At 40.1% G+C, this 14,066-nt stretch overlaps 1 protein-coding gene across 1 annotated transcript; it reads right to left on the bottom strand.

Annotated features, from left to right (window-relative positions):
- Positions 1-1,861: 1,861 nt before the first annotated feature.
- On the bottom strand, positions 1,862-13,625 carry LOC131231305 (subtilisin-like protease SBT5.3). The gene is made up of 3 exons (XM_058227452.1): positions 13,061-13,625; positions 5,830-6,802; positions 1,862-2,788 (listed from the first exon to the last, which is right to left on the bottom strand). Exons 1-3 carry the CDS (start codon positions 13,621-13,623, stop codon positions 2,030-2,032), a joined length of 2,295 nt encoding a protein of 764 aa, XP_058083435.1. The 5' UTR covers positions 13,624-13,625; the 3' UTR covers positions 1,862-2,029.
- Between the last annotated feature and the right edge of the window lie 441 nt (positions 13,626-14,066).

Here is a 14,066-nt window from a genome sequence, read left to right on the forward strand (position 1 = left end):
TCAGTGTCAAATAAGAATGTGTACGTCATAGAAAACTTAGGATGATTGATGACATGTTTCTAAGCGTTGGATCTAAACTATAATGGTGTAAAATATTTCTAATTATAGTAGAATTAAGATGATGGGTTCACAAAGATGATGGGTTCACAGTCAAGGATGATTGAGTGTAAACGGCCGAGATGAACTATTTTATCTATTTAGTGATGATGTAAAAGTCCAGATTGAAATTGATTGGTTAGTTAGCTTAGTCAACCTATAAGGAGTTATCTCAATGATTTAGATTGATGGCTAATCGAGTGGGTTAAGATATATAAGCTCAAGATGTGTTTATGCGTGTACATGTCTAAGCACACGGAAGTCGAGTCTCTAGATCAAGATGTCAATGGTAGGCTAAGTATATATAGGTAACGGGTAAGATGACCAGATCTGATTATTATATGGATCTATGTATGAGCGGATATGATAATATGAAGTTGATGGGTGGTCCAAAATCGAAGTGGACAATTAGATATCCTGAGTTAGTGATGATGAGTCATTTCAGTTTTTGATTCGATAACGATTGAGTTTAAGATGATGTATTAGGGTCCGAGGTTAGTGTATATGTGAGTCTAAGAGTGTGTGTATCCACGTTCATCTATATATCTTTAAAAAGAAAATTTTTACTTGCGAAATTGCATACATTTACACATGTGAGAGAGCACTATTGTATCTATTAGTGTGTACAACTTTTTGGGTTATTATATTCTACCCCTTTAACAAAAATTTTATCCCTAAAATTTGCAAACACACGTATATGTTGGAATCTAGGGGCGCTCCTACATAGGCCTAACATTACGTTGACTCTTCTTTGGGATGTGGCTCTCCTTAAGGTGGTGATTCCTCGTTCTCGTATGCTAAAGCCGATTGTTCTGCAGGTGATTCGGCGTAGTAGACTATTCCTTTAGCTGAATGGTAGATGATCTCTTGGTTTGCGTTGATGTTGCTTAAGTTCCTCTTAGACTATATATAGAGTGATCTATATCTAGCTTCGTACTACCTAATAGATAAGTCTCCTTACTCTAAGTTTACATATTCGATTATTTTACTACATTGAACACTTTTGAGAAAGTATTTGTTATTAAACCTCTCACAAAACAATTTCTAAGTCCACGCAATCCCCTCTATGGCAGTTACATGAGTGCCACAAGTCCCAAGTTACTGACCTGCTTTTCCAAAATTTATGGCAAATAATAACTCCTTTCAATCATGATGTGATGTTGTGTAAGTAAAATAATTTTATTTGGAACACCGTTCTTTATTTTCTAGGGGCCTACCATGATGTGCATGTGAAAAAACAGACTGATCTGTAATTCAAGTGGGCACTATGGGAAAAAGTGGTAGAAATGTTCACCCTTGATATTTATAGGGCCTACCGTATAATTATATAAAATCCACCACAACCATTAGATACCACACGAAAAAGTAGGGCTCAGGTTCAAAATCAGGCCCATTAATTTATTGGGTGGGGCACATGAAACGGTTTGGAGGGTCAATGTGCCCTTTACACCATCTACAATCATGTGGTCCACTTGAAACACATGGAGTTGATATTTATGTCAGAGGCCTAGCATGGTGTGACACAATTACATAATTAAATAATTAAATAGATATACTGCATTCATGTATATAAGAAATCAAAAACTTCTACAGAACACACAATGCATCAGCACTCCTCTCATAGCAGGCGTTCTGGATTTATATTCATTATTTAGATTTTCTTTGAAATTACTGACATGTGATTTTGGTTTTCGGGGTGAAATTACTCGGCAATGTCTCTTTTTTTCCAAACACATGATACATCTCATCGAAGTCATCATTATGCTTTCACCATCATTTAGGGGTACTTACCCCTAACCAAACAGGCCCTTAAAAAAATCATACTTAAATATAGATTGCTGGGGTAATTTCTACCTTAGTCATTCACGCTAGACATGAGCTTGTATAATAAAAAAAGCTACCGTCCAAAACCACCAAGCAAATTCAACACCTTTCATGCTTTTGCTGCCTTCACAACTATAGGACTTCTCACGTAGTGCTTCCCATCTGACCATATAAGCTTCCCAAACGCATACTCACCAACCACACCTCCTTCCTTGGCCTGTAGGCTGACCTTAAATGTCTTCTCTTCACCAATCTTCTCAAATTTCAAGCTCATGGGCTTGACTGATACAGAAATTCCTGGCGGTGCATGGATGCGGGCCGTGTATGTACTTGGGTTTCCCACATTCTTCACAGTCCTACTTACAGTGGTCAGACCAGAGAGATGAGGAACAGTTAATGAAGGGTAATTGAAGTTCAAGAGATTTAAGGACTTTTGATTGCATGAGTAAGGTTTTTTGGTGAAATATGCAAATTGAGTCTTGTTGTATCCAATGGTGCATAGGAAATTCAGGTAATCCTCAACTGTTAGATCATAAACTAAGCCAGGGTTCACTGCACGGTTAGGATGCACATGTCCTGCACCATAGCTGAAAGGGGTATCCTTAAATAAAGAAGAGTTTCTCATGGGAGCTCCTGTGTTGTCTTTTGTTCGTGCAGTAGTCATGATTGCTGATTTGATAGCCGATGGGGTCCATTTGGGGTGGATTGCCTTGAGAAGGCCTGTGATGCCGGCAATATGAGGGCATGACATGGATGTCCCAGATATTGCATTGAAGAGAGCTCGTCGTGGATCAGAAGGGAGATCGCTGGGTGCAATGTATTGGGTATAGGCCGCGAGGACATTGACTCCTGGTGCAGTAATATCCGGCTATATATATAGAAAAAAACCCATTAACGGATGGAATGATAAATTAACCATTTACACTAAGAGAAAAGCACCGAATGTTTTTGTTTGGAATTCAGATCTTTTGCTTGCCACAATTGAGAAATCCCATTTTCTTAGGTAGTGATTGGTTTAAATCACCACTGTCATTGTCAGGTAGTGATTGGTTTAAATCACCACTGTCATTGTCAGCACTGCTACCTTAAATGCAATGTGTGATGATAGGGCCCAATTGGACTATAACAAATAGAAATTTCCTATTTGCGGCAGGCAGAAGATGTCGAATTCATGGTCCATTCCAAATTATATTTTTTTGGGGGCCAATTTTTAAAGAAAATTGTAAACACCTCCCTCTAGTTTCTGAAATTTATAAACACCCTCCTCTATTAAGGCGTTAGAGGAATCTGCACCCAATGACAAAAATACCTCGGCTTAGGAGTTTTTATCATCTACTTCTGGAACCCAATATTATGTATAAATGTGTCCAACTTCTCTTCATGAGTTCCCCTTCATAAATATTGGATTGTAAAAAAACTCTAAATATTAAGTGGTTAGACGGTTTTTCTTTTACCATAAGATGTAATCTAATGGTTGGAGTGGATTTCTTATAATCTTAATGATGGGCCCTATAAAAAATTAATGTTCGACATCTCTCCTAATAGAGGAAAATACTTTCAAAGGGTGGGCATCACTATGTACCCTCTTTTTAATTGAATTGTCTACCTATATCATGGATTTGGCTCATTAGCTTAGTTCGTGCAACTAGTGATCAGATTGGATAAAATAATAAGTTAGGGCTAAAACAGCTTTTGATTTCTTGGAGCTCCACACCGTGGATCGCCAAGGCATTCGGTTTTGTGAAAATTTCCCCATTAAAGGTAATTTTAACTTTTCATCATTCAATCATGTCATCTAAGGAACATTTTCGTAAATATGAAGAATCAAAGCATGTTATGGTAGTATCATATGCTCCTATAATCTTTCATCTATATATATATATATATATATCTATATATATATATATATATATATATACACATATATATATGAACTGAAATCAGGCCAAGTTATGCCCAGAGTTACCGGCATCAGACTCACCTAGATTTTCAACTAATTGGGCCCAAATTTCTAAAACCCACTTAGATTTTCAACCATACCAGGCGAGTCTATGACCAACAATGCCTTGGGGCGCAGATTGGATACTGACGAGTTCTGTCGTCAAATCTAGGGTTGAAAGTTGGGCGGGTTGGGTTGGGTCGGGTTGGTGCTCAACCCTAACCCAACCCAAGGTTCCTATACCTCAACCCTAACCCAACCCAACCCAATCTCGGGTTGGGAATTCTCAACCCAAGCCCAACCCAAGCAGGCTCGGTCGGGTTGATCGGGTTGGTCAGGTATATACATGCTAATATTTTCGTTATTACATTAGTTTATTATATTTCAATATAGGACTTATATTTTTTGTATCTATAATTTTATTAATTATATATGTGATCATTCATTATAAAGAACTTCATTTTTTTCTTTAAAAAACAAGCTAAAATATAAGACAACTACTCCTTTAAAAGTCATGTAGCATAGCATGAAGTCTATTTGGGAGAGAGAAATCTGGCATATCTTGTTAGCTTGAGGCCTTGGAAATGACGGGGACAAATGAGACTTGACATTGCTAGTGTGCCTTCAACACAAACGATCCACACTCAATTATAATTTATAAGTAACTTATATATTGATCAGGTTCGGGTTGGGTCAGGCAACCTGAGACCTCAACCTGAGCCCAACCTTAGTTTTATCGGGTTGGTGTTTGTATAGGCCAAGCTTAAGATCAGACTCGAAATATCCTGCCCGAGCCCAACCCAATGTCGGGTCAGTCACGGGTCGGTCGGGTTGAACCCGCCCAACTTTTAGCCCTAGTTAAATTGCTACGGAAGTGATGTCACAAAGCTATGTGGACCCTACCATGATGCATGTGTTGTATTCGTATTGTGCAACCATTTTTAGAGATTGTTTTATAGCATTACAAAGAGAATCAGAGAGATTTAAATTTCAAGTGGACCCACTACAGAAAACTGTGGGAGCCTTCACACCACCGTTGGAACATTTATAGGGTCCATGGTGACATATTTTTGACATCCATCCTATTCATAAATTAACATAGAGATAGATAAAGTGAAAACAAAAATATCAGCTTCATCAGAAACTACCGTGGCCTAAGAAGTTTTGAACGGTGGATGTGTTGAGGGTCAAATATTGCATATTAGACCCCAGTTATTGCTTGGATTTATGAACATGATATTGTTTAATAGCTCGATTTAATCGTGTTTATGCTGCAATGTGACTTTAGGAGCTTGGGCTGAAAAAGGATGCTAAAAGTATGAAATTAATGCTCAGAATGCACCAAGGCAAGGGATGGACCCCAGGGGCCCAAGATCAATGGATTTACATGCCAGAGATCCAAGAAAACTGAGAAACTGAAGCTCAAGTAGCCCAAAAATCAGCCAGAATGCAAGGTCACAGGGTTCCAACCATCTTCTTGGCTTGAAACTTTATACATGGCCTGAGGACCATAAATGAACCGTACACGTCGAATTTCAGCTCCTGAATCCCTGTGGAAGTGGCTAAACTGATAGATCAACCATAAAATCTTGATTTGGGGCCCACCTGTTATCTAGATATGCTTCAAAATTGGTCTGGACGATTTAAATGATATGACAGAATGGATGGACGGAGCGGATTTCATGAATATATCAAAGTGGACCCTATGCTGCAGTGCGTGTACACCATGTACGTGAGGACTTGCTGTGCACCAAGAAAGTGAAGTCGGTCAACAGGGTGTTGGCCGACTACAATTCAAAAACGGCAATACCGTTCTCTGTTTGAAACAGGGACCCGCGGTCCATTCTTGTGGGCCACCATCGTAACTCAAAGGTCCGATTCGGAATTCTGATAGACGGTCCGGCCTTGCCTGGTTAGTGAACTAGATTTACTTCACACGTGGACCACATTCAAAGCATGTTAGTACTCACCTTGAGAATCTCCGGTGTGATAGAATTGGGCCCCTGTGATGAGAATGCAGCCATAGTTGGTGTTGGCTTGGTTCTGAGCTGTGTGGTGGGCCGTGTAATGTAAGCCGTTGGTGATTTAGTGGCTCGATTGTAGGATAATAAAGCAAATCTAGCGTCCCAAGCAATATCTATGGCTGGGAGGACATGAGGTTGGGCAGTGACTTCGCTAGTGGGCCCATTCAAGATGATCACCCCGATGCCGTTCATCTGATTGACTACATCGCCTTTCTCCACACTACTGATTAATCCATCCGTACAGGCGACGATCTTTCCTGTTACTTTCTTAGGATCAAGGGATCCTGGTAGACAGAGCCCAGCATCACGAGCCGTTGAATTGGCAGATTTGGCATCAATGGATATGATCAACGGATATGGTTTGTTGGATGGAAGGGCTGTTGTGGAGAAGCTCTGTCCCTTGATGTGCTTGTTATTGCCGAGGTGGGCATATGATGGGAATTCCCTATCCATTGTGCTGGCCCCCACAGTCATGATCCAAGGGGCTACGTTCTCAACCGTACTACTATATGGGCCTGAGTTCCCAGCAGAGCAGATGACTGGGATACCGTTCATGACAGCATGGAAGGATCCAATGTCGATGCCACTTTGAAAGTAATCAGTGGGTGGCCCACCAAGGGAGATGGATAACACATCGACGCCATCATGGATTGCTGCATCAACGGCTGCGATGATGTCAGCGTCCATGCAGGCAGGCCAGCAGACTTTGTATGTGGCTACACGGGCATTGGGTAATCCACCTTTAGCTGTACCATTGCCATAACCGAAGAGATTTGCTCTAGGGACGAAGCGACCGCCAGCCGTTGAGAGGGTGTGGGTCCCATGGCCACTATGGTCACGTGCCGTTGAGAGTGTGGCGTTGATCGGTCCAATTATGGCCTCATAGGCTTTCTTGAAGTATCTTGCTCCGATCAGCTTCCTGGTGAATTTATCCATTAGAATCATCATAAACTGTGGCTGTGAGCAGTCGCAGTGGAAGACACTTTCACGGTAAATATGGACCAGAGAAGGCTTGATTGGAGGCAAAAACGATGGGGACAATCATAACCTTAAATTAGTTATATCTTGCAAATCGAGATGAGTTTTTTGACATATTGTATATGATTTTGGAGTAGGACTTACTTAAGCCAACCAACCCCGCTAAGCCGAGTTCTCATGCCAGATTTGTGAGATTCCATTGGATCGATGGCCAAAAGTCTTATTTAGGTTTGTTTTTATTATACATACTAAGTTTTAGATCAAGTATAACATTTGATCCTTTGAGTTGTAGAAACCGTGCCCAACATGAAAGTGGCTTAGAAAAGTTAGGATTGAAAACCAAAGCCTAGTAGAAATAGATGTCACCTATAAATAGTAAGTTTAGTATTTATAGTAAGTTATATTTTTAGGGTGTTTTTGTTGGAGTATGAGTCTAAATTTTCATCTTAGGTTTGAGTTTGTTATTTAAAGAGTTGTAATTTTATTTTTTATGATCGATCAAGTTATTTAAAATTTATTAGGAATTATTCCTGCTTTTATCCCTCGTGGATTCAAGGAAGCTCTATGAGGAGTTCAGAGAGCTCCGTGGATTCAGAGTAGTTATCTCTTGAAGAAGATGGTGATCGACCTCATCACGTCCCTCCTTGTGGCAAGTAGTATCAGTGTGAGGACTCCCCTCAGGCCAATGGAAACTAATGATGGAATAGAAAATATTTTGTGAACGGTGATCTGAGGATTCATTATATATAGAAAAAAATGGAAGCTTTCCATTGCGAGAGTCAGTAGACCATGAAAGGGCGGCAAGCAACCATCGACTATATTGCAGATGTGTTAATTCCGCTCCGAGCCTAAGGCGATTCTCGGCTACCCGTGATTGCTATACGATACAACTCCATTTTCTATAGAGGACTTCCAGAGGAAAATTGTAGGGCTATCCCAAATGAGTCAAGCTCCAAGGAAGAGAATGTCAGTGGCGTCGTTGCCCGATGATCGATCCATGGAAATGATTGACTAGATCATCCTGAAAGAGACTATTAAGGTAAGGTCAAACTTCCCAGTTTTAATGACTTATTGCATATAGAAGACTTCCTCAATTGATTAGCCAAAGTAGAGTGATATTTTGATTATATGAACGTATTAGAAGGAAAGAAAGTGAAGTTGGTTACGTTTAAATTGAAATTCGGTGCTTCTACATAGTGGGAGCAATTATAGCTCTCACATGCCCGGTAGAACAAGGTGCCCATCCGATTATAGCTGCGGATGAGATGCCTTCATTGATCACGATTCCTCTCCCAGTGATTAAGAGCAAGTATTGTTCCAATAATACCAAAATTATCGGCATGGGAACCACACCGTCATAGATTACACCGAAGAATTCTAGTTGTTTGTAACTTGGAATGATTTGTTGGAGACTGAATTGCAGAAGGTAGCACAGTTTATAGGGAGTTTACAACCGACAATTCAGGACTGAGTTCAGATGCTCCTAGTTAGGATCATGAATGAAGTGGTTCAGTTGGTGGGTAAGGTAAAAACGCAGCTTGCAAGAGTCCATACTTGGCCTTATCTTTCGACTCGGGCCCTTATGACGGGTCCCATGCATGATTAAACGCTAGCTAAAGAAAATGAACTAATAGGAGGGTGTCCTCAAGCTCTTATAACTGCAAACTAACATGAAAAGCGGTCCAATTAGGCCTTAATGTGCAACGCTCACAGTAGCAGGTCCGAGCATGATTCCAAATCCTTATGGTCAGCTAAAGTTGGACCATTGTTTTCGCTGTGATCAACCGGGCCACTTATCGAACACCTGCCCTCAACACCCCATAGCCCTTGGCGCGCTGAAGGTGAGACAGTGGAAGAAGGCACTAGATTTAATGAGAATGAACAAGTTGCTGAAGAAGGAGCTGGTGATGAAGAATGGTTGGTCGAGGATTATGGTGAATCCTTGGTCATGAGATAGTTATTGTACACTCTAAGGAAGGAGGTGCACCCGCAGTGACATAATATATTCGGCACGCGGTGTACCATCAACGGTAATGTTTATGATATAATTATAGACAATGGCAATAGCGAGAATATCATCTCAAAGGTGATGGTGGACAAGTTGCGGCAACTTACGAAAAAACATCATTTCTCTTACTCAATTGGTTGAATAAAAAATGTGAACAAGACTAAGGTAACTGAACAATGGACTGTCTCATTTTCAATTAATAGGAATTATAAGGATTACGTACTTTGTGAGGTGGTCAACATGGAAGCATGTCATATGTTGCTCAGTCGACCATGGCAATCGGACCATGATATGACCCACTAATGATGAGACAATGTTTGTATCTTTGTCAAGGATGGTCATAAGACGATCCTTGACCCTATGACACTAGAGAATCATCCCAAAGCTTTTAAAGTGGAGGGGAGCTCCCTCTTGACCATTCGAAATTTTGTAGAAGAATCCAAGGAAACCGGTAAGGTGTATGCCATGGTGGTAAATGTCGGGGAATCAGAGCCATTAAACATTCCTCTAAGTTTAAGGTCATTGATGAACAAGTTTAAAGAAATATGGCCTAAAGAGTTACCTGATAGATTGCTTCTTATGCGGGATGTCCGACATTACATAAACCTTGTTCCTAGGGCTGGCTTGCACAACCTCCCTCACTATCGGATAAGTCCAAAAGAGTGTGAGATACTTCAAGGTAGGTAGAGGAATAGATTCGTAAGGGTCTTCTAAGAGAGAGCATGAGCCCATGCATCGCACCGGCTTTATTAACACCGAAGAAAGATGGGAGCTGGCTCATGTGTATCGACAGTCGGACAATTAACAAGATTACTATTAAATACTGATTCTCGATATCGCGGTTGGACGACATGCTTGATATGCTAGAAGGTATTAAAGTATTCTTTAAACTAGATCTAAGCAGAAGGTACTATCAAATTCGTATCTGGCCCAGTGATGAATGAAAAATGACATTTAAGACTAAGGTAGGGTTGTATGAGTGATAGGTTATGCCCTTCGGTTTACCGAATACACCGAGCACTTTTATGTGTTTGATGAATCAATTGTTGAAGCCATTTATCCTGTTTGTGGTAGTATATTTTGATAATATCTTGATATATAGACAAGGTGAGACGAAACACTTTAAATATGTTAGGCACGTGCTACAGGTCCTGACAGTTAACAGGTTATACCTCAACTTGATGAAGTGTTGTTTTTCAACTGATAACTTTTTGTTCTTAGGATTTGTTGTGATGTCCACGGGCATCCGTATGAACGATGAAAAGGTACCAGCCATCAGGGAAAAACTGATTTCGATGAACATTCATGAAGTGAGGAGTTTTCACGGGTTGGCGACATTCTATCGTCGATTCGTGCGAAATTTCAGCATTATAGTTGCACCCATTACAAATTGCATAAAAATGACATTTTCAGTGGACCGATAAAGCTGACAAGGGTTTTGTTGAAATCAAACATCGATTGTCCACAACACCAGTCTTAGTTCTTCTTAGTTTCAACAAGCTGTTTGAGGTTAAGCGTGACAACTCATATGTTAGAATTGAAGGAGTCTTATCACAAGAAGGTAAACTGGTAGCCTTCTATAACGAGAAGCTTAACGAAACTCGAAAGAAATGGTTGACATATGAGCTTGAGATGTTAAGAGAGAATTTTTTCCTATATTGACCATCAAGCTTTAAAGTTTATTAATAATCAGGTTAATGTGAACCGCGTACATGCTAGATAGGTCACATTTTTATAGGAATTCACGTTCATTCTGAAACATAAGTCAGGACAGCATAATAAGGTGGTTGATGCACTTAGCTGCCATGCATTTCTACTTATTACGATGAGCAATGAGGTAGTTGGCTTCAACTGTCTCAAGGAATTGTATGCCAAGAATGATGACTTCAAGGATGTATGGATAAGGTGTTAAGATGGTCATCTCAGTGACCTACATATGCAAGATGATTTCTTCTTTAAAAGGAATCAATTGTGCATCCTCCAAAGTTATCTGAGGGATCAGATTATCCAAGAGATATGTGGAAGTGGCCTTGGTGGACACCTTGGGTGAGACAAGATGCATGCTCTTGTTGAGAAATGGTATTGCTAGCCATAATTGGTATGTGACGTGGGTAAAGAGGTACAACGCTATCATATTTGTCATACCTCCTTCAATGGGTAGTCTCAGAATATGAGTCTTTACACCCTTTACTTGTGCCTGACGATCCTTGAGAGGACTTATATGTGGACTTCATGTTTGGTCTCCCACGAACACAGTGCGTCATAAATTTGGTATTCTTGGTTGATCATTCCTCAAAGATGGCGTACTTTATCTCATGTAAGAAGACCTTTGATACAACACACGTGGTGAATCGATTTTTTAAAGAGGTTGTACAGCTACACAAGGTTCTTAAGACCATTATTTCTGACCGTAACATGAAATTCATTAACCACTTTTGGCGGACTTTGTGTAATCAGTTCGGTACGCGACTTTAGTTCGGTAGTGCCTACCACTAGCAGATTGATGGGCTGACTGAAGTTGTGAATTGCACTTTGGGAAACTTCATTCGAAGTATTTCAGGTTCCAAGCTGAAGCAATGTGATTTGGTATTGTCTCAAGTGGAGTTTACATTTAATAATATAGTGAACCGCTCGACAGGGAAGTCCCCATTTCAGATTGTTTATGGTCGAGTACCTCACCACATACTTGACTTGGTCTCTTTGCCCAAGCTCTTGGGCATGAGCATTGCAACAGAACATATGATGGACCAAATTATAGGTATTCATGCGGATGTGTAAGCTAAGTTAGAAGCTTTGAACGATAAATACAAGAGCAAGTCGACAAGCATCAATGACAAAATGCATTCGAGGTAGGCAACAATGTTATGGTTCATCTACGGAAGGAGAGATTTCTAACCGAGACCTATAATAAGTTGAAGAACAAGAAGATTGGACAGGTATCGATTCTTCGAAAGATTAATGGTAATGCTTACGTTGTTGATCTCTCGGATGACATAGAGATTCACGTTCTTTCAGCATTACACACCTAAATAAGTATCATTTACCGAAGCTGGATGAGAACTCGAGATCAAGTTCTTTTGAAGTGGAAGAGATTGATATAGAGTGGGTTACATACATTTTCATGGAAAAGATGGACCAGAGAAGGCTTGATCGGAGGTGGAAGCAATCCGGACCGTCAAAACCTTAAATTAGTCATATCTTGTAAATTGGGATGAGTTTTTCAACATATTATATATGATTTTGGGGTAGGAGGACCTACTTATTTCAACCAACCCTATTATGCTTGGTTGGCCATGCTGGATTTGTGAGATTCCATCATATTGACAATCAAAAGTCCCATTTAGTTTCATTTTTACTATAAATAGTAAGTTTTAGTTTGAGTATAACTTTTGATCCTTTAAGTTACAGAAGTCGTGCTCAACATGAAAAGGGCTTAGAAAAGTTAGGAGAATAACTTGGTTGGGCCAAAATCATGAAGTCGAGTAGGAATAGAGGCTGTCTATAAATAGTAAGTTTACTATTTATATTAAGTCATGTTTTTTGGGTGTTTGAGTTGGAGTCTAGGTCTATAAATAGTAAGCCTTATGGATATTTTAACCATGGGTATATGATCTCTACTATTTTCTGTTGCGTGGCTTGCTTGATCTTTGGATCTACTTCATTTACGGGCTCATGTCATAAAATGATTTGAAAAAACATGTGAATAGTATGGATTTCTCACAAACACCATAGTGGGCCCCATAGTGTTTACGACATCCAAATCCCTCCCGTAATCACTCGTTAAGCAAAAGCAGTGAGAGCAATTTCACTTCAATTTTTGTCAAAAAGTAGCCAGGGTCATTTGTTTAAACATTTCGATTTTTTGGACGTTTGTCAAATACCACAAAGCTAAAAAGATAATGGGCCAGGGAATCTCACTCACTTTACTCTTCAAAAGCACTTATTTTACACGTCCAAAAGCACTTGAGGACATCTTTTGGTAAATTCAGTAGTTGCCAGGAACTCTTGAAGTAAACCCAAAAACAGTTGTTTTTTTTTTTTTTGGAAAGGAAGAAAAGCTTCATTTAGCCAAAGAAAGCGAAGCTATACAGGATATTCAACTTCGAGCAGTCCCCAAGCCCACATAAACCCTTGCCCCAAAAACCACTTGATTATGAAGAGAAGCAATCTAAAATTAGTAGAGAAAATTACCTGTTACAACGAACTCCACCCTTACTATCACATGATCCCTTCCACCTCTTTGGAATGGGCCCCATTCCATCATCATTGAAGCTCTCCGATTCCGGCCAAACCCCCGAATCAATATTCCCAATGATTATATCTTCGCCAAACCTCGCTTTCTGCCACAACGATGTTTCAGGAATCTTGCCATTCTTCTCCAGCCCTAGGAACTCCCACGACCGAGTCGTGTGTAGCTTCACCATCTTATTCAAGAAAACCGATATAACATCCGGATGCTTCGATATCTCCTCAAATTCCTTCGTTTCTAAGTTTGCGGCAAAACCATTCACATGTTTCGTGTAGGAGTAGAAGATGGCATTTTTCGCCTTCTCTTTGCTCCCGACAAACGATTCCAAGAACTCATAGTGGGAGTTTTTGACACGTTTGTAGTCGATGGAAGAAGGTTGGAATCCATGAGAATGTGCTCCAAAATACACAACATAAGATTTCTTCTTGATAGCAAATGATGGTTTTTGGAAGAAGGAAGAAGCAAATATTAGAAAAAGGAAAAGAAAGAGCCTTCTACCCACCATGTCTTTTCTTTCTTTGTTCTCTCTCTCTCTCTCCCCTCAATGAGCTTTCTTATAATGGGCTCGACGTGGCATAATCGTAAATCAATCAATATCGTCTAAATGGTGGGGCCATTGCGTATGAAGCACGGGTACCGAAACTCACACTGATCATATTTATGGTCAATGGGTGTGATTAGATGTTTAAGATAGTATAATTAGGGAAACGGATTGGCTAGTCCCCCTGCCACCAGCCCGATGGTTGTTGGTCGGTGCTCTGTGGGCCCCACCATGATGTATGTGTTTCATCCCTTCCGTTCATCCATTCTTACAGATCATTTTAGTGCTCGATCCCAAAAATGAGAGGGATATAAATCACAGGTGGACCACACCAAAGGAAAACAATAGTGATTAGATATCCACCAATAAAATCCTCCTAAGGCCCACTGTACTGTTTATTTGACATC

This window comes from Magnolia sinica, chromosome 17 (assembly GCF_029962835.1).
Source record: "Magnolia sinica isolate HGM2019 chromosome 17, MsV1, whole genome shotgun sequence".
NCBI lineage: Eukaryota > Viridiplantae > Streptophyta > Magnoliopsida > Magnoliales > Magnoliaceae > Magnolia > Magnolia sinica.

Bases quoted from the DNA above. Each gene is read 5' to 3' on its own strand.
- LOC131231305 (XM_058227452.1), bottom strand. From the start codon at position 13,623: ATGGTGGGTAGAAGGCTCTTTCTTTTCCTTTTTCTAATATTTGCTTCT. The intron at 6,803-13,060 runs GTAATTTTCTCT...TAAATTCACCAG, and splicing joins GGTGGAGTTCGTTGTAACAG to GAAGCTGATCGGAGCAAGAT. The intron at 2,789-5,829 runs GTGAGTACTAAC...CTATATATATAG, and splicing joins TCACACCGGAGATTCTCAAG to CCGGATATTACTGCACCAGG.